The sequence below is a fragment of the Anabrus simplex genome, chromosome 10 (genome assembly GCF_040414725.1).
Source record: "Anabrus simplex isolate iqAnaSimp1 chromosome 10, ASM4041472v1, whole genome shotgun sequence".
Lineage (NCBI taxonomy): Eukaryota > Metazoa > Arthropoda > Insecta > Orthoptera > Tettigoniidae > Anabrus > Anabrus simplex.
In genome coordinates this window covers 24,471,373-24,496,563 of record NC_090274.1, presented here as the reverse complement: position 1 = coordinate 24,496,563, position 25,191 = coordinate 24,471,373, and the positions used below count along the sequence as shown (strand labels likewise).

General features: G+C 38.2%; 1 protein-coding gene and 1 long non-coding RNA gene across 5 annotated transcripts in view; one reads left to right on the top strand and one right to left on the bottom strand.

Annotated features, from left to right (window-relative positions):
* The window catches only part of LOC136882094 (uncharacterized), a 278,314-nt gene that overhangs the window by 117,772 nt on the left and 135,351 nt on the right, over window positions 1-25,191 (bottom strand). Inside the window, exon 3 of the long non-coding RNA XR_010861089.2 lies at window positions 3,205-3,342. This is a non-coding gene — a long non-coding RNA (uncharacterized lncRNA). The remainder of the gene's footprint in view (window positions 1-3,204; window positions 3,343-25,191) is intronic.
* The window catches only part of LOC136882089 (organic cation transporter protein), a 64,327-nt gene that overhangs the window by 20,718 nt on the left and 18,418 nt on the right, over window positions 1-25,191 (top strand). For 3 of the 4 annotated variants that reach the window (XM_067154614.2, XM_067154615.2, XM_067154616.2), the window contains exons 2-3: window positions 21,459-21,608; window positions 22,986-23,214. In XM_067154614.2, the coding sequence (XP_067010715.1) occupies window positions 21,466-21,608; window positions 22,986-23,214 (372 nt within the window). In that variant the 5' untranslated portion in view covers window positions 21,459-21,465. Of the gene's footprint in view, window positions 1-17,644; window positions 17,757-21,458; window positions 21,609-22,985; window positions 23,215-25,191 lie in introns of those variants that run through there. The other variant, XM_067154613.2, reaches the window with a different exon arrangement.

The window sequence follows — 25,191 nt, the reverse complement described above, 5'->3', positions numbered from 1 at the left end:
TCATCATCGGAATTGCCTTTGCTATCACTGAAATCAGGGATGAGTTCATCACCAGAATCATCTTTCAGTAGTATGTCTTTAATTTCCTCACTTCGTATACTATGTTTGTAACTCGTCATGTTATTGCAACATAATAACTCACACCAAGCTCGATAGCTGCAGTCACTTAAGTGCGACCAGTATCTAGTAATCGGGAGATAGTGGGTTCGAGCCCCACTGTCGGCAGCCCTGAAGATGGTTTTCTGTTGTTTCCCATTTTCACACCAGGCAAATGCCGGGGCTGTACCTTAATTAAGGCCACGGCCGCTTCCTTCCAATTCCTAGGCCTTTCCTATTCCATCGTCGCCATAAGAGCTATCTATGTTGGTGCGACGTAAAGCAAATAGCAAAAACAATAACTCACTTCACTACTCACCCTCACAAGTTCCGTGTTTACTCAAAGAAAAAAGAAAGCAAGCACTGGAATGTACTCTCTGTTTGGGTAGTCAGGGTAAGGGACTCTTCATTTATTTGCCATCTGTGGTTTTCAACACAAACTACGACTTTGTAGAATTTAGCACTAAATTCAAAACAACGTTTACATCACACAACGTTAAACGCCTTAACTCGGATACGGTCCCGCACATAGGCTGCTCTTAAATGCCTTAAGGCTTCTATGGGAGTGAATGTGTTAAGGGCATGTGTACGTGAATTATTTTCAAAAAATTGAATTTCTTATTTTCGTGTATTATTCTTTGGAGTTCTCTCTTTCAGAATATATATAGTTTGCATATGTTAGCAAGCATATTTTGTACTAAATGTTGCTCTTAAAAATGTCTGCACTAACTAGCCACGCCCCCTTTAAATGTCAAATATTTGAAAGCGTATTTTATCGATTGGCCATGTGACGTGTACAATGGACCTGGATCGATTGCACGGCAATGTAAGCCTAGTCAGTGACGAGGCCGCTCGACAAACATTTCCATAAATGACCGATCCCTAACAGATATCGATGCCAAGAAATCAGTGTCAAACACAGCATGAATTTCAACCGGTGTCACCGTAGCGTACTTACTATTGTGCAATTGTATCAATGGAAGATAGGAAACTTAAAAGGGTCCAGCTTTTCAATACAAATAAATGTTATAGTTTATTTACAATATATATTTACACTTGGAACTAGTTTCGACGCTGTTTGGCGTCATCTTCAGCCAAAATGTGGGAAATAGGCTAGCATGTAGACATTTATATTACAAGGTGTTACATTAGTGTGATTAAATGAGAGAACATGAAGACGCGAAGTACAATGTCAGTTTCAAAGTGGTCATGAAGGGTGAGTCAAAATTGTATAAACATGAAATAACATAATCACTTAAACAATAAAACATATAAACTGTAACAAAACCATGCAGAAGTACGAGATGATTGGCATTGGAGATTTAAATTATTTCAGACACTTTTCCATTGAATGTTGCCTGCCGCGAGTGTAGTACAAAACATAGGTTATATTTCAATAAACACAATCTTCTCAAAAATGTACATAACATTATAAAACATATTTGGGTTGAGGTGAAATTTGGCAGTTAGGGATTGAGATCACTTATTCAATAAGCGCCAATTCAAAAAACAGCTGTAAAGGGTGAGACAAGAATTGCACAAGCGTGAGTTTGGATTCGATAAATGCAAAAAACACATGAGACACACTCGAAAATGTAGGTTCGTAATGGATTTGGCACAAAAGGTCTGCGTTCAATCCTTCGTTGAATGTGAGTTAGGATTTAACAGCCTCATAGAATTGCACGTGACATCTGAACTTATGTTGCGAGATGGACTTGGCAGTGAAGGTTCGAATTGTAGATATTCAGTAATGTCAATTCAAAACAGTCCATGAAAGGTGAGTGCAAAGGCTATAATTCATACAAGGACTCATAAAATAAACAATAAACAAGATTTAAACAATTGTATCAACTCGGAGATCTGTGTTCAAATCCCTCCCATGACAGTTTTTTCTTCGATTGGTGCTCTCAAGCCGGTATTAAGCCACGTGAAGATGTTGCAACACCATCTCCTCAAAGTCTGGTGTTCAGATATGTCTTTGGCTGGAACCTTGGCCAGTTCTCTGTGCATGAACGACCCCGTCTCTCGTAAATTGGTATCCACGGAGATAAACCTCTTCCAATTAGGATGACGCCTGTTGGGAAAGCGTTCTCTGTACATTCGTGCTGCTTTACGGGCAATACATCCTGCCACACTGTACATTAAATATATGTCTGCCAACTCTTGTGATGAGTAAAGTTCCATTTTTGAATACGCATCATGCACTGTACACAGTAACACACCTCACCATGGACACATCACAAGCTGTGTTATGCAAGGGACAACTGATACCCAGGATATTGGTGTGCATGCAGCACAGGATAATGTGCCGGTGCGATGCATGCAGTCGTCACATGATACACATGCTATGAGCCAAGTTGTGTACAGTACTTCTATTTGGTGGTCAGGGGTGTACACCGTTTATCACCCGCTGCCTGCTCCAGTGTACAACAGGCACCCGGGATCTTTGCGAGGGTGCGGCAGAACTGCTTGCACCATTGCAATATATGCACCGAGACTGGTGGTCATCACTTTGAACAATTACTATGAGCTAGGTGGTTGTTATGCTGTGTATGTCCATAAGACAATAAATATGCATTTCCAACCACTGGTTCCCTATCTCAATATAATAGGTTGTGGATCCACTATCACCTGTTTCAATTTGAGCCAAAAGGTTTGAGACACTCTGTATGTAATTTGATTTGTCACTTGATGTTCCTTTTCATACCTCCTGGTGTGCTCTTCGCCTTCTGTGTCTTTTGTTCCTAACCTTTTACCACCAGTATTTACATTTGTCTCTTTCCTATTCCTGTTGTTATTTGGCTTTCTCGTTGTACTGATATTTCACACATTAAAATTGAAGATCTATCGAGATGAAGCAGAAATGAGCTTATTGCGGGCTGGGAAGAAATGGATGTGGAAGAGCTGGGGCTGATGAAAGAGAGATGGCAGTATATGAAGATCTGAAAAATATCTTAGTCTTTTTTGGGTTCATGTTTGTAATTAGTCTTATAAATGCTGATTTTCATATCATACTTAAAACAATTTCAGAGTAAAGAAGAGAAAAAGAATGAAAGCCAAGAAATATAACAAAACAAAGCATGCAAGTAAAGTAAGCTATAGTTTTACCCAACTGATGATGGCCACATGAACTCCAGTTTTATATGGAATCTGCACCACGGGGACATATTTCACAAGTCCCACACGCAATGCCCGGGATTCTAAACACAGCCGTCTTGGTGACAACGCCGCTCAGCAATCACACCCCTATAATGAAACAAAACCATGAATATTTCACAAATAAAGTCAAAAATGATTAGATCAATTCAGAAAATTTACAGGGTCATAAATTTTCAAAGTAACAAAAAAACAAGTTTTCTTAAAAGGTCAATTTAAGCTAAAAAATTGTGAAATATTATACGTATATTCAAAGTAAGGAAGAACCCTTAAATTCAAGGAAGAAAGTCATATTGAAAGCACACTGACTAATTAATCTATTTAAATATTTATTTATTGAATATCCTAACAGTTTTTGTTATTGGCTTTACATCGCACCGACACAGATTATGACTGTATCCTAATAGTTGGAACTCTGTCTTACAGAGGAGTGTATTAAGGTTGCAGTTACTTTACAAACAGTTATACAATTACTTGGTTCACGGAAAAAAAAAAAAAATAGGGAAGGAAATTACTGCAAATGTGATGGATGAATTTTAGGAACCTTTTGTAGCAACATGCCTTTGGGATTTCCACATTACAATTATTCATGTAACACTCAAGATCGAATCTCGTTCTTCCAAACATTGCACAGTAAATGCTTCATTATCTGAGAAGATCCACAATAGCATAGAGAGTCATCCGCAGTATTGCTTTTAAAGTGTTCAAAAGTACCACCTAAACTTTCTATGGCTGGAGAGAAATTTGAGTGAGAATGAATTCAGGTACTAATGTTTTGCACTGTCTTGACACTGTACTTGTCGCTGATTAAGTTTGATGCAGCCTGCAAGTCAATGAGTATCTGATCTATTTTCAAAATAATATAATTTTGCCTCCACAGTTAAAATTGTTGCCTCATTGTTGGTTTTTATCTTGGATTATATGTACAGCTCCTTGGCTTTATGGTTAGCTTATTTGCCTATGGGTTGAAAGGACTGAGGTTTGATTCCTGGCCAGGTCAGGGATTTAAAAATTTTTTGAAGTTTCTTAGAGGTGAAGCTTTCACGATGTGAAGAATTATTTAGTTTAATTTCCGGGTTGAACCATGTTGTAGTTGTCTGTACATCACGTACAGTTTGCCGACGTTTCGAATACATTGCAGTATTCTTTGTCAAAGTGACTGAAATACCCCTACTCGATCCAAGGTAATCAGTCTCCCAGGCAGCAATTTACACTACTAGAGTGGCCCTGACCTTGGCCTTTTATATCCTAGCCTTTCTGGCTGACCTAAGCCCAGGCTGTCTCGTGAGCATTCTGGAAGGTATGTGTCACAGCCAGGTAGTGGGGGCTTGCCCGCGCTGTTATGTAATGGGGTTTCGGCCCGCATGTTTATGTTGTGGTCTGTATGTCTTAAACTATGAATGATAGGCATCCAAGAATTACTGATTGTATATCCTTCTTCTAAATTTATATTGTTCGGATGTTTCTTGATTTCGATAGCCTCGCAGATTTTCCTTTCCATATTCCAAGGGATAGCTGCTAGGATCTTGGTCTTGTCAAATGATATTCCGTGCCTTGTTTCGTAGGAAGGCTTGGCTACCGCTGAAATATCTGAGTTTTGGTTCTTGGTGTGACGGATATGTTCTTTTAGGCGGGTGGAGGTCAGACATTTTGTTTCACCAACATAACACGCTCCGCAGCTACATTCAATGTGATATACTCCAGGATCCTGTAATTCTATTGTGTCATTCACTGGTGGTAGATAATGGGTTAGCTTCCGGTGAGGTTTATAGATGGTTTTTATGTCGTATTTGTCCAGTATCTTGCCGATCCTGTCTGTAGTATTTTTAATGTATGGCAGTATCACTCTTTTCGGGCGGGTCAGTTCTTCTTTCCCGTTGTTTTCTCCTACGGCGGCCTTTTCTTTGTTCTCTTCTGATTTTTTAAAGACTCGTCGGATGTTATTGAGCGAGTAACCATTTTTCCTGAGGGTTCTCGTGAGGTGTTCTTTCTCTTCCTTGAGGTGCTCTGCGTCTGATATCACTATGGCCCTGTTCACTAGTGATATTAGGATAGCCCGCTTTTGTGATGTGTGATGATGAGACGAGGCATGTAGGTACCTGTCTGTCTGTGTGTATGGGTTTCCTGTATACTGCGTGACTCAGAGTCCCATTGGAGTTGCGTTTTACTAGGACATTGAGGAATGGTAGTTTTCCGTCTACTTCGATTTCCATGGTGAACTGAATATTTACGTGAATAGAGTTGAGATGGTCGAGGAATAGCTGTAGGTTATTAGCTGTATTGAAAAAACTGAATACGATAGAAGTTGTGTGAAATACTATTTCCGATCACTTCAAATCTAATTTCTATAGAACACTTTCCCGCCTTGTCAATACTTTACATATTTTATATACTTAATTACCACACATGTTTCGAGAGCTAACTAGTCTCTTCTTTAGTGGTGCCAAACCATCAACTAACCTTTGGACTTGGTGCATTGGTACTGTATAAATATACCTATCAACAGAACAAATCTCACATGTTTTTACTGTACGAGTAATAATAACCAAGATATTTTTAATCATTTCATTTTCGACAAAATTCTATTCTAAAACATGAATATAACAGAAGTTATATGCCAGTGGTTCAATGTCCTAATTAGGTTTTAAGTGATAATGGGACAAGAAAGGGCTAGAAGTGGGATGAAAGAAGCTGTGATCTTAATTATGATACAGCGTTGGCGTTTGCCTGATGTGTAAAAGGTAAATCACTGAAAAACACCATCAGGGCTGCTGACGGTAGCTAATAGCTACACACCCTGCACCACACAGCTAACTCATTTGGTTGATTCTTTAGATCAACATTATAAGATATTATTCAATGATAATACAAAACCTTTGAAGATATAACTCGTTCTTCATATACAGAGTGTTCCCAGATATGTGGGAAGTGATCAGCAGTAGACAGAACACTTATGAACTTATGTCCTATGGTTTGTTTACGATTTAATGACTTTCCAACCGTGTATTGTGTATTGATAATATCCTTATACAGACGAGTGGAGGAGGAGAATTGCTGCCAACCAATCTTCCAATTAAGATACAGTGTTATAATGATGACCGAGCTATAACAGTTATATGTTGTATTATAATAACACAATATTCATAATATTCATATTTGTAATGCATAGAAGAAGCCCTCAAAATGGGGTGAAACATGACTGCACAATGAATATGTGATGGGTAGTATTGTCTGGCAGATTGAATGTTACTTTTATTCAAGATTAATATAAATTAAACTAACCCAATATAATTTTACAAAACACAGAACAAAGATGCTGATAATCAGTTAATTAAATGATGAGAACCCTTGTTTCCAAAATCAGGGATACATTTCAATTAGTCACTTATCTGGCTCTGTCAATCTGGATCTATTACCCACACTCTCAAACAAAACTTTTAAATCACAAGCTGTGAGAAGTACCTACACACTACCTACATAAGAGTTGCAAGTTATGATGATTTAAGTGCCTTGTGTAGGACAAGACAATCAGCTTCATTAAAAACTTTCAGATCTCGAGTGTAGGTGGCTTTCATGGCCATAACATTAAGCCAAACTGTAGATTGTGGTAACAAGAGTTTGTTCAGAATAGCGTTCTCTCCTCTACTTTCAATCACCATCAGAAATAAGGTTAGTAGATCATATATTTTATACCTTCCAACACAATCTTTCAATCTGCTCTATACTACAGAACAATATGTTAGCAGGCAAGATAGTGACATAATTCAAACATACAATTTATTTTAAGTATTAACATATTTTCACAACAGCATGGCAGAAAGAGATTCTACATTATAGTGTACCACATACCTATCTTCTCATGTTAGTTAAGAAGATTAATTTTGAAAAATACAAATATACCAAGAATACATCCTTTAGTGGGTGGGTAATTCTTAGTTGAAGTAGATTGATAATGATTTTTCTAGACAGAATCTGTGTCTTGCTCACTTTTCATTTTTGCAGTTCGTCCCTTCTCCTTTTCAATGTTTACAGACAACAGGCGATAAAGGAAATTCAAGAGGAATGTGGAAAGGGAATCAAAGTCCAAAGAGAGGAAATCAAACCCTGAGATTTGCAGATGATGTTATTTTATCTGACCCTGCAAAAGATCTAGAGAAATTGCTGTATGGTGTGGACAGAGTCTTGGAGAAGGAATGCAAGATGAAAACAATTTAGACCAAAACAAAAGTAATGGAGTGGGTCAAACGAAGTCAGGTAATGCAGGAAATACCAGATTAAGAAATGAAGTCCTAAAGGAAATTGATGAATATTGTTACTTGGGTAGTAAAATAACTAATGATGACAGAAGTAAGGAGGAAATAAAATGCAGACCAGCACAAGCAAGGAAGGCCTTTCTTAAGAAAATAAATTTTTCACCTCGAACATTGATATAGGAATTAGGAAGATGTTTTTGAAGACTTTCATCTGGAGAGTGGCATTGTATGGAAGCGAAACATGGGCGAAAACTAGGTCAGAAAGAAAGAGAATAGAAGCTTTTTAAATGTGGTGTTACAGAAGAATGCTGAAGGCGAGATGGGTAGATCAAATCACGAATGAAGAGATACTGAACTGAATTGGTGAGAGGAGATTGATTTGGCTAAATATGACGAGAAGAAGAGATAGAATGATAGGGCATGTAGTGAAGTACACAACACACTGAATCTTAAGACACCTAGGACCTGTACAGTTGGTTTTCGAGGGAAGTGTAGGTGGTAAGAACGGCAGGGGCAGACCAAGATACGAATATGACAAACAGATTAGACCAGATGTAGGATGTAGTAGTTATGTAGAAATGAAAAGGTCAGCATAGCATAGGATAGGGTGGCATGTAGAGCTGCATCAAACCAGTCTGTGGACTGATGACTCAAACAACAAAATTATGTTAATTTATTTCTACAAAATTATGTTAAATGTAGTACATTCCATCAACTGCATGATACTAAGACATTCCCACTCCTTTGGGGACTAGAAACAAACCAAAATCCTAAATTCATTATTGTTTTAAGAGGAAGTACAGCTATGTAACTATCCTCTAAATTCAATACTCTTTAAACTACACTGAATCTACATGTTATTTGTAAACTTACGTTGTTTTTTTTTTTTTTTTTACAGCTAAAGCACATTTGCACTATAAAACAAAATTTCTAACTTTTTCATTTTTGACAGTGTACATAGGGACAGTCAAAATGTAAAATCAAAACTAATCCAAACACAATTAAAATCCATCAAAGACTTCCGTATATAAAAATATACTCCAACAAATAAACAGTTATTAGAATCGGTGGAATGTAGAGGCCAAAAATTAGTTTACCATCAGCTAATTACCTGTTGAAAACCAAAAGAACCTGATGGTTAGATGAATTATATCTCCCTTCTTGGTTCCAGGTTTGAAGGCAATGATTCAATATGGCAGACGCTAATATTATCTGCTAAGTTTACCCTCCATCAAATAGGCTTAGCAGCAGTCGCTTGGTAGACGAAGGCCCGTGGGGGTTGCCGCACCATGGGGGAAAAGGGGGATGGCATTAAATAGCTAACTTAAGCTTTAATCCACTCAGCATTTCAGATTTTGGATTTATTCACCCAAGTTCATTTTTGGTTTGCCTTATGTCATGGCTTTATCAGTGAAGATAATTTTTGGTCAATTAAATATATAAACATGTACAAATGCAAATGTAAAAAGTTCACCAGTTCAACACACTATACATTCAGATAAAATTATTACCTGACAGCAAGTACTAGTACATGTTTTGCTTTGTGTCTTTTCTCAATCATATCATCACATTCATTATTCCACCACGGATGTTTTTTACGAGGCTTTATTGGGGCCAATTCTTCTGCAGTTTGCTGAAAGTTACAAACTAGGTCATCTATGTTATCTGTGATTTTAATTTCTGTTGCTTTTTGATAATTTTCATTTTTAATTAGCAGTGTAGGATCTATTTTCCTTTTTGGTTTATAGGCTTGTTGTTGTACTACCCTTTGGGGAGTTAATTTGATTTTAATTTTAACTACATAATGATCAGAGCCCGTGTCTATTCTTCGAAGAACCCTGACATTATAAATGTCTTTGTGATATAATTTATCCATAAATACAATTATCTAATTGCCATTCACCTTTAGAGTAATCGGGTTGTTTCCATGTTTTGAGTTTTTGTGGTTTTCTCTTAAAATATGTAGATTTTGATATTAGGCCATGATTCCTGCAAAGATCAATGAGTTTTTGACCATTTTTGTTTGTTCTCTTCCGAGCAGGCCATTTAACAATTACATCACGATATCTACATTCTCTTCCTAGTTAGGCATTAAAATCTCCAATTAATATTTTAACAAGGTTTTTAGGAATGTTATTTAGGATATCGTCGAGTAGATCCCAATAGTTTTCTATCTCTACACAGTCTTTTAAAGAGTTATTCTTATCATTGGTAGGAGCATGTGCATTAGTTATGGTATAAATTTTGTTAGCTGTCTTTATTGTAAGTGTGAAGATCCTTGAGGAATCAGATTAAAACTTTTGTATAGAGTTTATTATTTTAAGGTTAAATAAAAAGCCTGTTGTGAACTGGGGAATTTTTTGTCACTCTCTTTCGTGGTATACCTTTGTAGAGTATGTACCCTTGAGATTCCAGTGCATCCTGATCAAAGTTTCTTATTTCCTGTAATTCCATCTTGTGCTGGTCCATTATGTCAGTTATTACTTTTAATTTGCCAATTTGTAGAAGGGAATTTACATTGTGTGTTACAAAATATGACATATGGTTTGGTTTAAATTTTGACTTAAGTTCAGTTGTCTTGTCTGTATGTGGGTATTTCAATGCCTCCGACTGCATTGGATTTTCGAGGTAACATCCCACTGTATCTGAGTACTGCCTCCTCAGACCATTTTAGTTCAGATGGTGGAATATTCCTTTGAAGACTTTCCATAGTTGATGGTAGATGTATAACCTGTGGTGGGACTAGGTCTCGAGTTACAACTCGAGATGTGATCCAGTGAGGTGATAATGATTTATGAGTTGGTGATTAATGAAGTGAGAAAATTACAACTAAGGTATTGAACCTTAGAGGTTGCCTAAAGGATGTTCTTTGGCTATTATTTTACGGCATGGAGCCAACCCTCCTCCTTTCCCCGGGCTTGGGATCGGCAACAGCAGCTACTGGGCTACTCACATGCAGTATATACTGCAGGCAGATATATTCAGATAAAATGATTACCTGACAGTAAGTACTAGTACATGTTTCATCCACTTCGTGGACAGCTTCAGCTAATACCAACAGTACTAAACCATTAACACTAAAATATTAAAAAGAACAATGGAACTGTTATATATGACACATAATTTGGATTTCATCGCATCAAGTCCTTGTGTATCAACACATCAAAGAACAATTTTAAGACTTTAGTGATTAGCTTGCCAGAACATGTGATTTTATGACTTGATAGATGCATTTTCTATTCGTATTTTAATTTGATGTTCCGTTTTAGACTTTAGTTATGCACTAGTTTCCCATAGATTTTAATTCCATTGTTCTTTTTAATATTTTAGTGTTAATAGTTTAGTACTGATGGTATTAGCTGAAGATACCCACTACGTGGACAGAACATGTACTCGTACTTGCTGCCAGGTAATAATAATAATTTTATTTAAATATATAGTGTATTGAATTGTCCGACTCGTTGGCTGAATGGTCAGCGTACTGCTCTTCAGTTCATAGGGTTCCGGGTTCGGTTCCCGGCCGGGTTGGGGATTTTAATCGCTTCTGATTAATTCTTCTAGCTTGGGGACTGGGTGTTTGTGTCTGTCCCAACACTCTCCTCTTCATATTCACACAACACACCCCTCCATACAGGGTTGGCATCAGGAAGGGCATCCAGCCGTAAAATAACGCCAAATCCACATGTGCGGCGCAGTTTGCACCCGCAACCCCACAAGGTGTGGGAAAAGCTGTAGAAGAAGAATATAGCGTATTGAACTGGTGGACCTTTTACATGTGCATTTGTACATGTTTAATGATGTCAAGATGGAACCAGAATGAAATTTTTAATATGTAATACAATTACATCTATAGTGAGAAACAAGTATATTATCAGAATTAGGGTCATTTTGAATATTAAAAGAATTGTTCTAAACACGAAGAGAAACATGATCAAATATCTATAAGAGAAATTTTGAGAGAGAATATTTAATTGAAAATATTCTTTAAAAATCTTAAAATAAAAGATCAGATCAGACATGAAAAGCACAGGTTGACCACAAAGACTGAGGGAGAATACTCAACTTGTATAAAAACCAGAGGGCCATATTTTACAAAAAGTGAGAAATACAAGAAGTTTGCTTACAGAAAGGAGTGAGGCGAGGATGTACCTACCAGTTCTTTATAATATGTACACTCAACCACACAATAACTGGCTGCTGTAGAAGATGACTTTCTTTCAAAATCCTCTTGCTTGGAATAGAATGAACATATTATGCAGGTGATAGGATTCCAAGAATCATCTCTTCAGCCACTGGCTATTCACAGTTTATATATATCCTCGCCTTTCAAAGAACTTAAAAAATTAAATCGTTCTTTGCCAGACAATTTTTGTACGGTTCAGTGCACATTGAGGCTATAAATGAATGTAAAGAAGTAACGGGAGGGATAACATTTAATACCAGGAGAGAGAAAATTATCAGGTTTACTGATGATATTGCGGTCATTGAAGAAAGTAAAGAATTACTACACAAATCCTTGGAATATACAGACTTTATAATGAATTCAGTGTTCAGAATTAAGATTAACTTTAAAAATACATATGTAATGGCTTGTGATCACCAGCTAATGGACGACGTCATCATCATGAAGAATTCCTTCCAGCGAGCCGGGTAGGATGTTTAAGAACGATGTGCCTCCATTTATTATGGTTCTCGTATGCTTCTTTTCTTACTAGGGCATCCCATGTTTCTCCTCTCTTCTCTTCTCTAACAACCTGTTTCTAGCGCGTCCAATTTGTCTTCGTCCCGGAATGATCTTTTCAAGATACTTCGTTGGTGTTCGAGTCTCCTGCCTCCGCTTAAAATGTCCTAGCCACTTCAGCCTTGCAACACTCAGTCTTTCTTCCATGGTCAGGTTGACCTGAAGGTCCCTTCGTATCTGATCATTCCTAATTCTGTCCTTCCTTGTTTTCTGTACAGCTGAGCTTCATTTCAACAGCTTGTAGTTGACTTACTTATCTTTTATGTATGACTCAACTCTCCAAACTATATGTCATGAAACGCAGGAGGTAAGTCTTACACAGGGTCTGTTTAGCCCTCTGAGAAACTCCCTTGTCTCATACTACGTTCCGTACTTGATGGAAGAAGTTTGATCCTTTTTGCACCCTATTCAACACTTCGATCTTGGCACTTCCGTCATTTGATACTGTACTCCCCGTATTTTTGAAGGTATTCACACATTCAATCTTCTCTCCCTCGAGGGAGGGGTTACAAGGTGTATTTCTACTACTAACTTTCATTACCACTCTCTTGCTCTTGTTCACAGTTAAATTATATTCTTTAAACTTCATGTTCCAAAGATCCAGTCTCCTTTGAACATCTTTCTCAGTTTCTCCCTAAATGGCAACATCATCAGCAAAAACAAATGCATTAAAATCTTCCTTAACTATTTCTTTGAGTTCCTTTATAATATAACTAGGATGTCCTTACCAGAGTTGGAGAAAAGAGGTCTTTGGAAGGAACTACTGAAAGGTAAAGATCAGTTTATCTGATGCTTTAAAGGTGCAATGCCTTCATAGTTAATGTTTTGGAAGGGAAAGAAGGAAGAGGCAGGCAAAATTGCAGTTCACTAACCAAATCATTGATGATATGAATGTGAAATCATATGTGGGAAGGATAAGAAAGTTTGAGAAAGCATGTGATCGTGTGTGCAGAAACAAAGTATGGGAAGCCTTACAGAAAAAAATGGTGTTGGGAATCAGACAACAGAAAGAGTGAGGGAGATGGATCATGGGAGTGTCAATAGTATGAAAGTAGGAGGAGAGAGAACAGACTAGTTTGAGCAACAAAAAAAATAAATAGGTTATGACAAGGAAGTTCTCTGTCCACCGCTGCTCTTCATTGTAGCAATGGATGAGTTAATGATAAAAGTGGCAAGGAAAATTGAGGAGGGGAAAATGAAAGTGGTTATGTTTGCAAATGACTTGTTAATCTATAGAAAAAAAGGAAGAGGATGTCCAGTAACAGTTAGATATGCATGGGAAGATCAGATGAAACAATGAAAAATGAAAACCTACAACCTGTTTTCCAGTCATTGACCGGGTCAAGGATGGAATCAATGAAGCAGATATAGGCTATTAGTACGATGGGGTCGCCACTCCCAAAGTGATTTATTAATGACTGATAGATGCTATGAAATGAGAATGGAGAGTGTTGCTGGAATGAAAGATGACAGGGAAAACTGGAGTACCCGGAGAAACACCTGTCCCGCCTCTGCTTTGTCCAGCACAAATCTCACATGGAGAGACCGGGATATGAACCACATTATCCGGTGGTGAGAGGCCGACGCGCTGCCGCCTGAGCTACGGAGGCTCTCAGGTGAAACAATATGGAATGAAATTTAATGCCAAAAAGAGCGAGATCGTGATCACAACTAGAAAGAAGGGCAGACCTACGAGAGGTAAAATGCTTGGAGGGGAACAGCTTAGGAAGCCGGAGTGTTTAAAGTACCTGGGAAGTATCATAAGACAAGCAGAAGCATTCCAGAAAATTGTCAGAAGCCTGGTTTGGAGCAAGGATGTCCCTCAGAGAAGCAAAATAGTGACATACAGGACGTACTATGTGCCTATTCTGATGTATGCAGCAGAAACTTGGGTAATGAGGCAGAGAGCCATGACTAGGACACAGGCAAGTGAAATTAATATTCTGAGAAGCAGGATAAGGAGTGACAAGAAGGATTAAGATGAGAAATGAGAAGGTTAGAGAAATAGTAAAAGAAGAGCCACTGCAGAACAAGATAGAGGCATTTGGACCCATGAAAAGAATGGTGGAGGAAAGGATATCCAAGAGGATGCACAAAATGGACATAGCAGGAAAATGACCAAGAGGAAGACCAAGAGACAGATGGATAAAAGAAGTCAAGGAGGGAGGAGTAAGCAAGAGTGAAGAGGGAGAAATGGCGGGAAGACAAGAGGAGATGGAGAGGCTTATGTTCCAAGCAGATCTGGCCAGCAGCTGAAAACTGCATATGATGATAATGTGTTCTTTATAGAATTACATACACATTTCCAGTTTTGGCACATTTTGGGAGATAAAAAAAAGCTGCAATGATTCACAAATGATATAATATTATACACTAAAGGCTAAGCCTCGTCTCTGCAGCCGTTTTCCTCTCAATCCTGCTGTCCTCTTCACTTCCTTGTAGTGTTCACACCCATCAAGTTTCTCACATTTTGGTCTTCCTCTTCCTTCCTTTCCTAGTATTTTTCCTTCAAAGGCATTTACTAAGATGTCATTAAGTCATTTTAACACTCATGAATCAACCTACGTATATAATGAGAGTTTTTAGGCTCAATCTAGAGATAATGTCCGTACATTTACGAGGATTTTATAAAAATATAGGTTGGAAGTAATAGCTCTATTGTCTAGACATTTATCTGACATATGGAGGTGACAACATTGCTTCCTGCACTCATCTACCCACCACTCTGGGAGAGTTGCCAAACAGATGAATTTGTTCATTCGGTCAGCTAACCATCTCTCACAATTATTCCTTTTGCTGACAAAATAAGCAACCAAGATGTGTCAAGTTTAAAGCAGACCCTCCACCATCGCAGGATACATGTGAAGAAGAAGAAGAAGAAGAAGAAGAAGAAGAAGAAGAAGAAGATGGAGACAAAAAAATGCCAATTTTAACTCTTCTCAATCTTTCAAATTCTGACATTACCAGTAAAAGTTTACCTATTCTATATGAATTCTATTACAACATCAAAAACCAACAATTTGAGTAACTTCCTTTCCATGGCTGTAACTGTCTTCAAAAAACAAAGATTAGTGGAAATCTTTAACACAAATTTCTAGTGTCTGTGGTGAGTTTTAACTGGGCAACCCAGAGTACAGGAGGTAGAGACGAACAAATAAAAGACTCCTGCTCCCCCTCAATCTGCCCAGCTGGTGAGTACATAGACTTTGTATTGGCAGTCTCGACGCAGGCACGTCCTGAGTGCGCACTTGACCTGCATGGAACTTAAATGGCAGATGTGAGGAACTGTTCATTCTCGCTGGTATAGTGGTTTACATGTCAGGTGCGCACATTTTTTCAACCATTACATCATAATGTCCTCTTTTACCCCTTAGGATAGCCATATAACTATAACATTTGCCTCTTCACTTGTGTATTTATGGCGCAGCATGATGGATGTATTTCGCCGAGTGGAGTGGCCGTGCGTGTTAACGTGCAACAGCTATGGAGTCAAAAATCTACATTCGGGAGATGAGTGGATTCGAACCCCACTGTAGGCTGTCCTGAGAATGGATGGAGGCAATTGGCTGTATGTGAATGATGAGAGATGATGATAGTTTAGTTGAGAGCCTCCGTGGCTCAGACGGCAGCGAGTCGGCCTCTCACCGCTGAATACTGTGGTTCAAATCCTGGTCACTCCATGCGAGATTTGGGCTGGGCAAAGTGGAGGCAGGACAGGTTTTTTTCCAGGTAATCCGGTTTTCTCTGTCATCTTTCATTCCAGCAACACACTCTATTATCATTTCATAGCATTTATCAGTCATTAATATCACCTTGGGAGTGGCGACCCCATTGTAATAATAGCCTATATGGTTCATTCATTACATCCCTGACCCGGTCAAAGACTGGAAAACAGGTTGTAGGTTTTCATTTTCAGTTTAGTTGACTATACTGTAAATGGTATAATCTATTGTAGGTGGAATTCTCCTAAAAGTACCACAACAGTTGTTAGTATAATCTGTGTAAAGAAAAATAATGTAAAGAAAATAAAATTTTGTCTGTAGGCTTCAAAGTATTTCCTCCTACCTGCATTTTATCTCAGATTAAGTGCACACAATTTGAAAGTAGGTCATGTTTGTCTATCTGTTTGTTTGTTACAATAACATGGAAAAACAGCTTAAACGGAATTTATCAAACTCGACAGAAGGAGCTGTGCATATAAACCAGCTTCAGTGGTAGGGTCATGTGAGGTGAATGGAGGGAGGATAGGTTGCCTAGGAAAATAATGAACTCAGCCACGAAGGGTAAGAGAAGGTAGAGGGAGACCAAGGCAATGATGGTTAGACTCAAATTTTAATCATCTAAAACTAAATCAAGCCATGCAGATGATTGCAAATAGTGTGTTGTGGAGGTGCTTAGTTAATCCACATAGATTTACAGATTGAACACTGAAAGGCATAACAGTCTATATACTATTATTACTGATTTGTTACGCCCAACTAAGGAGCGCGTTTGAACTTATTTAGTAGAATCTCGTTTTTTTTAATATTCTTCCCAACATCTCTTCATTTGTTCACCGAGTTCCCAACTGCATTCTTCTGCCTATCCTGTACATTTTCTTTTAAATTTCTCTGCAAATTTATGTTCGCTAACTAAGCATCTAAATATCATTCTTTCTCAAATGGTGTCCTCAGTAAAACCAGTTTCTTGTAGATCTTTCTTTATTTCCACTAAACAATTATTCCAGTTTTTCAGGGATAGAAGTTTCCTTGTCAGCCTGTTGTTATCCATTCTGTGTAGGTGTCCGCAGAATTTTAATTGCTGTTTTCTAACTGTATCTGCATTTTTTCCCTGATTTGATCAATTTCCCATGGTTTCTTTTTCATCCATTTTTGTACTTTGGTCCTAGGAATTATTTAAATAATAATAATAATTTATTTATTTACATTTTATGGCCTTCATTGGACCATTTTAGTCAATTTTATAAAAAGGGTTCTTCAGTTTTCTGTCAGCCTAGTACTTCTTCATTCTCTCAGATGATTGTATTTGCTTGTAGATGATGATGACAATTATTATTATTATTATTATTATTATTATTATTATTATTATCATTATTATTATTATTATTATTATTATTATTATTATTATTATTATTATTATGAACAACCTCAGTCTAACATTTGAATCTGCTGACACCTCCATTAAAGCCTAGCAATGCATACTGTTTCAACAGTCACCTTAATATGTAATTATCATTTTATCTACAGCCTTGCAAATAACGTCCTCTGTCAGGCATTCAAAAGAATGGGAATGTTTAGCCTCTGCACAGCTTTAAGAAAAAATTTTAAACAAACACTTCCAGTTCCTGAGCATTGGCACATGTCCAAGAGTTTCTTTGAGCAGGTGTTACGTTGTGTTGTTCCACATCACTGGAGCATGTAACACATCTCACTGCTTGTGCTAACAGCATAACAGCAGCAAACACACGTACAGTCTATGAATGTATGGTTCCAAAGAGAGGTATAAAACTGGTGAGTCTTTTACTACATTCTCAAGAATCTTGTAAAAAGCCAATGGACTAACAAAAAAGGAACAGTGAAAAACTGACTTCCCTTGATTCAAGTCTCATCAGCATAATAAATCTATCCTTCAAAATTTAAATTTCTCTTGAAAGTCTTGAAACTTTAAGACAAACTGCAAGCATAGTATAAAAATATATATAAACACATTGAGAGAGAGAAATGGAAAAACCCCCACCAAATCCATATCTTCTTCATATCCTGCTGTCTTCAAACAGATGGGCTCTCTCTCCTCATCATTCTCAATCCTCCACAGGTTTCGATGAGCTTGTTTTTGCTTCTCAGGTTCATCAGGAAGACAGACTTTAATACTCACTGAGAGGCCATCTTGACAGAGCTTCAAACTTCATAGTTGCTTGAATTCGGGAGGTAGTGGGTTCGAACCCCATTGTCGGCAGCTCTGTTGATGGTTTTCCATAGTTTCCCATTTTCACAGCAGAAAAATGATGGGGCTGTAGCTTAAATAAGGCCACGGCCGCTTCCTTCCCACTCGTAGCCCATTCTTATCCTATCATCGCCATAACACATATCTGTGTTGGAGTGACTTAAAGCAAATTGTAAAAATATATATATTCAATCTTCATTCACCACTTCTTCATTCCTTTCCAATACTTATATTTGAAACGTCATACTCCTTTTCTCCTTGTGCGTTTGTTCTGTCTTCTTAGTCATTTACCATCTGTATTTATCTTCATCGCTTTGTCTCTTCTCTTTTCCTGTCCTTATTGAGCTTTCTTCTGATCCTACACTTACAACACCACGAACGAAAATCTCTCAAAACAGCTCCCCAACATGTGTTGAAATCTGTCATAATGAAGCCGGGGGAACCATTCAATCAATTTCTGAATGTATTAATAGGCTAAACAATACACTATGACATGCAAAAAAAGCATGGATTTTTTGGAGAAATATAAGTTTAATATATTTAAATAGGGTATCTTTCATTACACCTTTGTTGAGGCAACAAGCTTAATATTTAAAAAGACGTAAAACCCTGCAAGAAAGAGATCTTACATTGCTCCCTTAAGGAGGAATTCACTGTTTATTCTCCCAAGATGGTAGTAGTATAATCACCATCATCATCATCATCATCATCATCATCATCATCAATTCCCCTCTTCCAGTTGATACCAGCTGGGGGCAAATATGGTTCCCCTCCACTCCATCCTTCCACTCCACCATATTATTCTGTATAGAGTAATAAATAAGATATAAGATTATGAGCAACTGCATAATGACCTCAAAAATGTTGTGAGATGAACAGCAGGTAATGGTATGATGAAAAATGGGGTTAAAAGTCAGGTTGTGTGTTTCGCAAATAGGTAAAGTCCTCTCAGTTTTAATTACTGCATTGATGGTGTGATTATGGGGAGCATTGTAAGTAACTAGGTGTTAATATAAGGAAAGATCTTTATTGGGGTAATCAGATAAATGGGATTGTAAACAAATCTCTGCACATGGTTATGAGGGTGTTTTAGAGTTTGTAGTAAGGATGTAAAGGAGAGTGCATATAAGTCTCTGGTGAGACCCCGAGTAGAGTATGGTACCAGTGTATGGAACCCTCACCAGGATTACCTGATTCGAGCTGTCAGTGGAGAGATGGCGTGGAATGACATTAGTAAACGAATAAGGTTGAGTGGTGTCTTTAAAAGTAGGAAAAATCAGAATATGAAGATAAAGTTGGAATTCAAGAGGGCAAATTGGGGCAAATATTCATTTATAGGAAGGGGAATTAGAGATTGGAATAACCAAGGGAGATGTTCAATAAATTTCCAATTTCTTTGAAATCATTCAAGAAAGGGCAACTGCCCTAAATGCCTATCGGTAGTGACTGATTGATCTTTCCTCATCCAACACTGTGTTCCATTCCAGGTTCAATTATCCTATGCTGTTCTTCACAGAATCCATCCATCGTAATCTTGTCTCCCTCGTCCTCTCTTCCCTGTTATCTGTCTTTCTAGTGCTTGTATTGGCAATCTTTCTTCTTTCATCTGCTTGACATGTCCATACCACTTCAATCTGTTCTGTTCCAGTTTGTAATTTAGTTTTTGCACAATTAGCTCTTTTCATACATCTTCATTTCTCATTGTGTCGCTCCTTATCTTCTGTACCATACTCCTCTCAGGAATTTTATTTCAGCTGCCTGTACAGTACTCTCATTTCCTCTGAGTTTCTGTTGCATATGTCATTTTAGGTGATATCCCTTGTACGTTACTTCTTTAGCCTACATTGGTACAGCTTTATGTACCTGGCAGTAAAAGGTACTCCCCAGTTGTATTCTTCCACTAATTTCCAGAACCAGTCTTCTATTTCTGTCAGTTAACTTTCCAAGTATTTGAAGTGTTCTACTATTTCCAGTTCCTTGTCTCCAATTCTGATAGCTTCTTTTCCTTCTTTACTTCCTCTACTAATCACCACTGTCTTGCTCTTCTCCACGGTGATCCTTAATCTCCATTGTTGAATCCTTCTATTCAGTACATTCAGCTGTCGTACCTCCTCCTCATCTTCTCTCCAGACCGCAACATCATCCGCAAACATCATTACATTCATTCTTTCCCCTATATAATCTTCACTTGCTGCCTAAGCAAAACTGAATCACAGTGCAGCAAAACTAATGCAGTGAGCTCACAGTTGTGATCAACAGTATTTTTAAAGAAGGAAGTCAGTTCCTAGACGAAACTATCTTTCCAATGGTCTGTTTTCAAATCAGCTTTGCTGTACATGAGTAACAGCTGGGTGGACTCAGAAGATCATATTCCTAAGTTGGAAGAAACAGAGATGAAACTAGCAAGAATGATTGAAGGTACCAAAAAAAAAAAAAAAAAAAAAAAAAAAAAAAAAAAAAAAAAAAAAAAAAAAAAAAAAAGAGAGAGAGAGAGAGAGAGAGAGAGAGAGAAGAGAGAGAGAGAGAGAGAGAGAGAGAGAGAGAGAGAGAGAGAGAGAGAGAGAGAGAGAGAGAGAGAGAGAGAGAGAGAGGAGAGAGAGAGAGAGAGAGAGAGAGAGAGAGAGAGAGAGAGAGAGAGAGAGAGAGAGAGAGAGAGAGAGAGGAGAGAGAGAGAGAGAGGAGAGAGAGAGAGAGAGAGGAGAGGAGAGAGAGGAGAGGAGAGAGAGAGAGAGAGAAGAGAGAGAGGAGAGAGAGAGAGAGAGAGAGAGAGAGAGAGAGAGAGAGAGAGAGAGAGAGGAGAGAGAGAGAGAGAGAGAGAGAGAGAAGAGAGAGAGAGAGAGAGAGAGAGAGAGAGAGAGAGAGAGAGAGAGAGAGAGAGAGAGAGAGAGAGAGAGAGAGAGAGAGAGAGAGAGAGAGAGAGAGAGAGAGAGAGAGAGAGAGAGAGAGAGAGAGAGAGAGAGAGAGAGAGAGAGAGAGAGAGAGAGAGAGAGAGAGAGAGAGAGAGAAAAAAAATCGAACCTGCCAAGTTGGAGTCAGAAGGCCAGCGCCTCAACCATCTGAGCCACTCAGCCCGGCAGGTATGGAATTAAACAAGACCACAGAGCTAGTTACAAACAGAGGTGTGTACAGATGTATAGTTCATTCATTGAGGCTTGCAGACTGAACAATGAAAGACATAACAGTCTATACTGAAGAGGTATGTATCCATTTAATAAATATGTTATTGTAAAAGAAATGTTTGGTGTATTCATTACATAATGATGTTGCAGAAAAATCATGGTCTTTGATGATGTTTTCCTCCATCTGGGAGACTTTGGACGCTACCAGAAGAGGATCTACTTCCTCCTCTGCCTGCCAGGAATTCCTGTGGCTCTGCACAAGCTGGTGAATGTCTTCCTCCATGCCAATCCCCACCACAGGTAAAGTTCAATGATGATATGATGATGTGAGTTCAAGTTTCTTTAAACCTCTCTTAGTTGATGATGATGATGATGATGCTCGTTGTTTAAAGGGGCCTAACAAGCCAATATTCGACTACTGTGACGTAGTATACAGTAACCTGAATGCCTCACTTTCCATCAAGCTCCAAAATGCACATAACGCATGCGTTCCATTTATTTCAGATATACCAAGGTTTAGCCATATTTCTCCCGCATTTGATAGGCTTTCATGGCTATGCTTAAGAAAGCGACGAAATTTACACACTCTTTCCCTGTTACATCGTATACTGAACCTTAACACACCTGAATACCTTGCCACACAATTCCATTACCTAGCATCACCTTCTAGTATTCCTACCAGATCATCATCCACTGCAGTACTAAGCATTCCCATTCACCGCTCAACTGGCTACAGTAGATCATTTATAGTCGCCGCCAGCCGAATTTGGAATTCCCTACCTGCTGAAATTAGGAGCGTGTCAAACCACCTCCGCTTTGAGAAACTCTGTCAAACCTGGTTAATAAATAATAATAATTTCTTATAACATAGTAGGATTAGATCATAGTTAAGTTATTAGGTTAATTAAAACATTTAATTGCGACGTAAAGCCCCTAGCAAAAAAAAAAAACAAAAAAAAAACAACATTTAATTGATACCTTAAGATATTAAACTGTAGATAATTTAGTGTATATTTAACTCTTCATGTAGGTGTATGTATGGTAGGACAGAATAGCAGGCTTCATAGCCTGGGTCCCGCCATATAAAACAAGACAATAAATAAATAAATAAATAAATAAATAAATAAATAAATAAATAAATAAAGGTCATCGACCCCTAATGGTATGAAATGAGACTAAATGTAACGACAATTTTAAAATCCAAAATCATCCACTGATCAGAATTACCTCTCGTAGTAACATAATGTTTAGGTTCTACCTTGGTCTTTCAGACCGACTTATTTATTTGTTCACTGAATTATAGAGATTTGTACCTTCATATATTCTATTTAGAATGCAAAATGCAAAAGAACAAGTTTATTAGTTATTTTTTTGCTCACTCCTTGGAATGGCGGTAATTACATCAGAAATTCTAAAATGAAAGAAAAACTGTAAAACTATACGTGAAGCTTAACTTGGCTTGATTTCTACTTGATAATATACTCGTGAGAATAGAACCAATCATGAAAAACGTCTACTTCACTTAGTTGCTTGAATGGAGAGTGTGTTACTAACAAATTCTGGAAATATTTGGAAGCAAGCACGTACAATCACACTAAATAACAATGAAATTTAAATATCATTAATTAACGTGATGTTTTCCTGGTATTTTAATGATGCTATCTAACCTGTTTACAGGTGTCTGCTGCCATTCGAGTATGCCAACACCACGTACACACTTCCGCCCCAACTGCTCAATATGTCATACCCCTGGGATGACAGCAATAATGAATGGTCATCCTGTGAGAGGTTAGACGCAAACTTCAGTACAGATTACTTCAGCCAAGGAGTGCCAGAAAACCACAGCATTGGCTGCAACTCTTGGGTGTATGACAAGTCAACATACAAGAGTAGTGCAGTAACGGAGGTGAGTAGATCTTTCTCCTTTATAGAAAGATAGGAACATGAATAGGAATACATGAGAGGAACAGGTCAGCATTGGAAAAGAGCCTTCTCTCCTCATTAGTCTCTGTAATTCTTAGCACTTGACAAGCAGGTTTCTGCTTCCCAGTTTCAAGATGAGGGTATACTTCGACACCGACTGAGGGACGATTTTGACCAATCTTCAGTCTTTGTATGGGAAGTGCAGGATAATGAGGTTGCTGTATCTGAACACCTAAAAATATCACAAGAGAAGCCAGGATCAAACCTGCCAACTTGGGCTGAGAAAACAAGTGTTCTATCATGTGAGCCACTCAGCCAGGCCTTTCACATTATTTCCAGATTTATCTATATAGGATGGATGCCCTATTAACCGGCCTGCTCAGGACTCAACCCTTGGCTGGATAAGGAAATGCCCACTTAAACTGATAATATTAAAATAAAGGGCTTATCCAGCAATTTACACTATATATCCAACCGTTATCCCACTTCTCTACAGGGTCAGGTATGAAGTGAGATGAATTTTTGTAGTTTTTACAATCGAATGCCTTTCTGGGCGCCTCCCTTCATCAGAGGAGTTAATGAGACGAAATGAATAATGTGATATATGATAGTACGAAGGGAGAGGGTAAAACCTTGTCAACAGTGTCATATAACCTCACTTCATATGAACTGCGGAGAGGTTTGGAATTGAATCCAGACTTCTGGCACGCAATCTAGTGATTATAAATTGTATACCACCATCTCTTCTACCAACATTCTGATGGTGAAAATTTTCTCCACCAACAGGACTTGAACTGGCTAACTATGGTGTCAGACCATATAGACTTAACACCTTTACAATTATGGCCACCTTATGGGCATTCTGCAATTTGTGGTACTATGCTTTAATTTAAGATGTTTTAAACAATATTTTGAAACAATTTAGGCTGATAAACCGACTAAAAAGAGCATCTGCTATTGTAAGCAATAAGCAAAATGGAACAAGTTACACGATGTGGGGTGGGATGGGAGGCAGCGAAGACGCTCGTGATTGCGGGAAGTCGGAAGAGACTTTGCTCGCTGGGTTGACCAGTTCATGTGTCCACAGTATATATATTAAGTGTTCAAAATATGACTGCACTCGGCAAAGCCAGTAACTACTGTTTGTTTACGTCTAGTGCTCTGTCGCTAGGTACAGTAGTATGCTAAATCTACGACTGTTCAATAAGTCAGGCAGTCAGTCCTTAGTGATACAGTGGTTCCTTTCACTCACTAGACCCTTAGCAATCAACACATATTCTATGTTGAATTTGCCTTATTGCTTTTGCATTTCTAGCACTCAGAAATTCTTCTGTAAAATTAGATCTTGTCCCGTTGGCAATGCAAGATTCGTGTGATGACTGTAATTCATCCACAGACATGCCCACTGTTTGCCCTGCTGTTATCTATCTACTATGATCAACAGACACCAGCACTGTTTCATGCAATTGCATTTTGGATATGTAATATATATTATGACCAAAAGGGCAGAGGATTACTGGAAGGCTACAATGCCAGCAAGAGGTGACAATATTGGTGAGGCCAGTGATGACTAAAACAATAGTCTGGAAAATTGATGAGGGTCATGATAAGGAAGCTCCTAATTAGAAGAAAATGGAACTTGATTAACAATGAAGGAGCCCAGAATGATCTATAAGAGGAAACTGCAAGATTCTTCCACTATCCTATATAAAGAGCAGAACCGGCAAACAGCCAGTGAGTCTTGAGTTAGTCACGAGTGAGTTACAAGACAGTTGCAAGCCATTCAGTAGTGCATTTGCAAAGAATAAGACTGTTTTGGTTAGTCAACATGCAGTGAACTGTGAAGCAAAATACTCCGAATCGACACTGTGTTGTGGGAGGCCGTGTTGGAGAGCAGGAGTGTGTGAGATGAGCCAAGTGAGAGAGTGCAGAATAGTGTAGCGGAAAACCCTAATGTGAG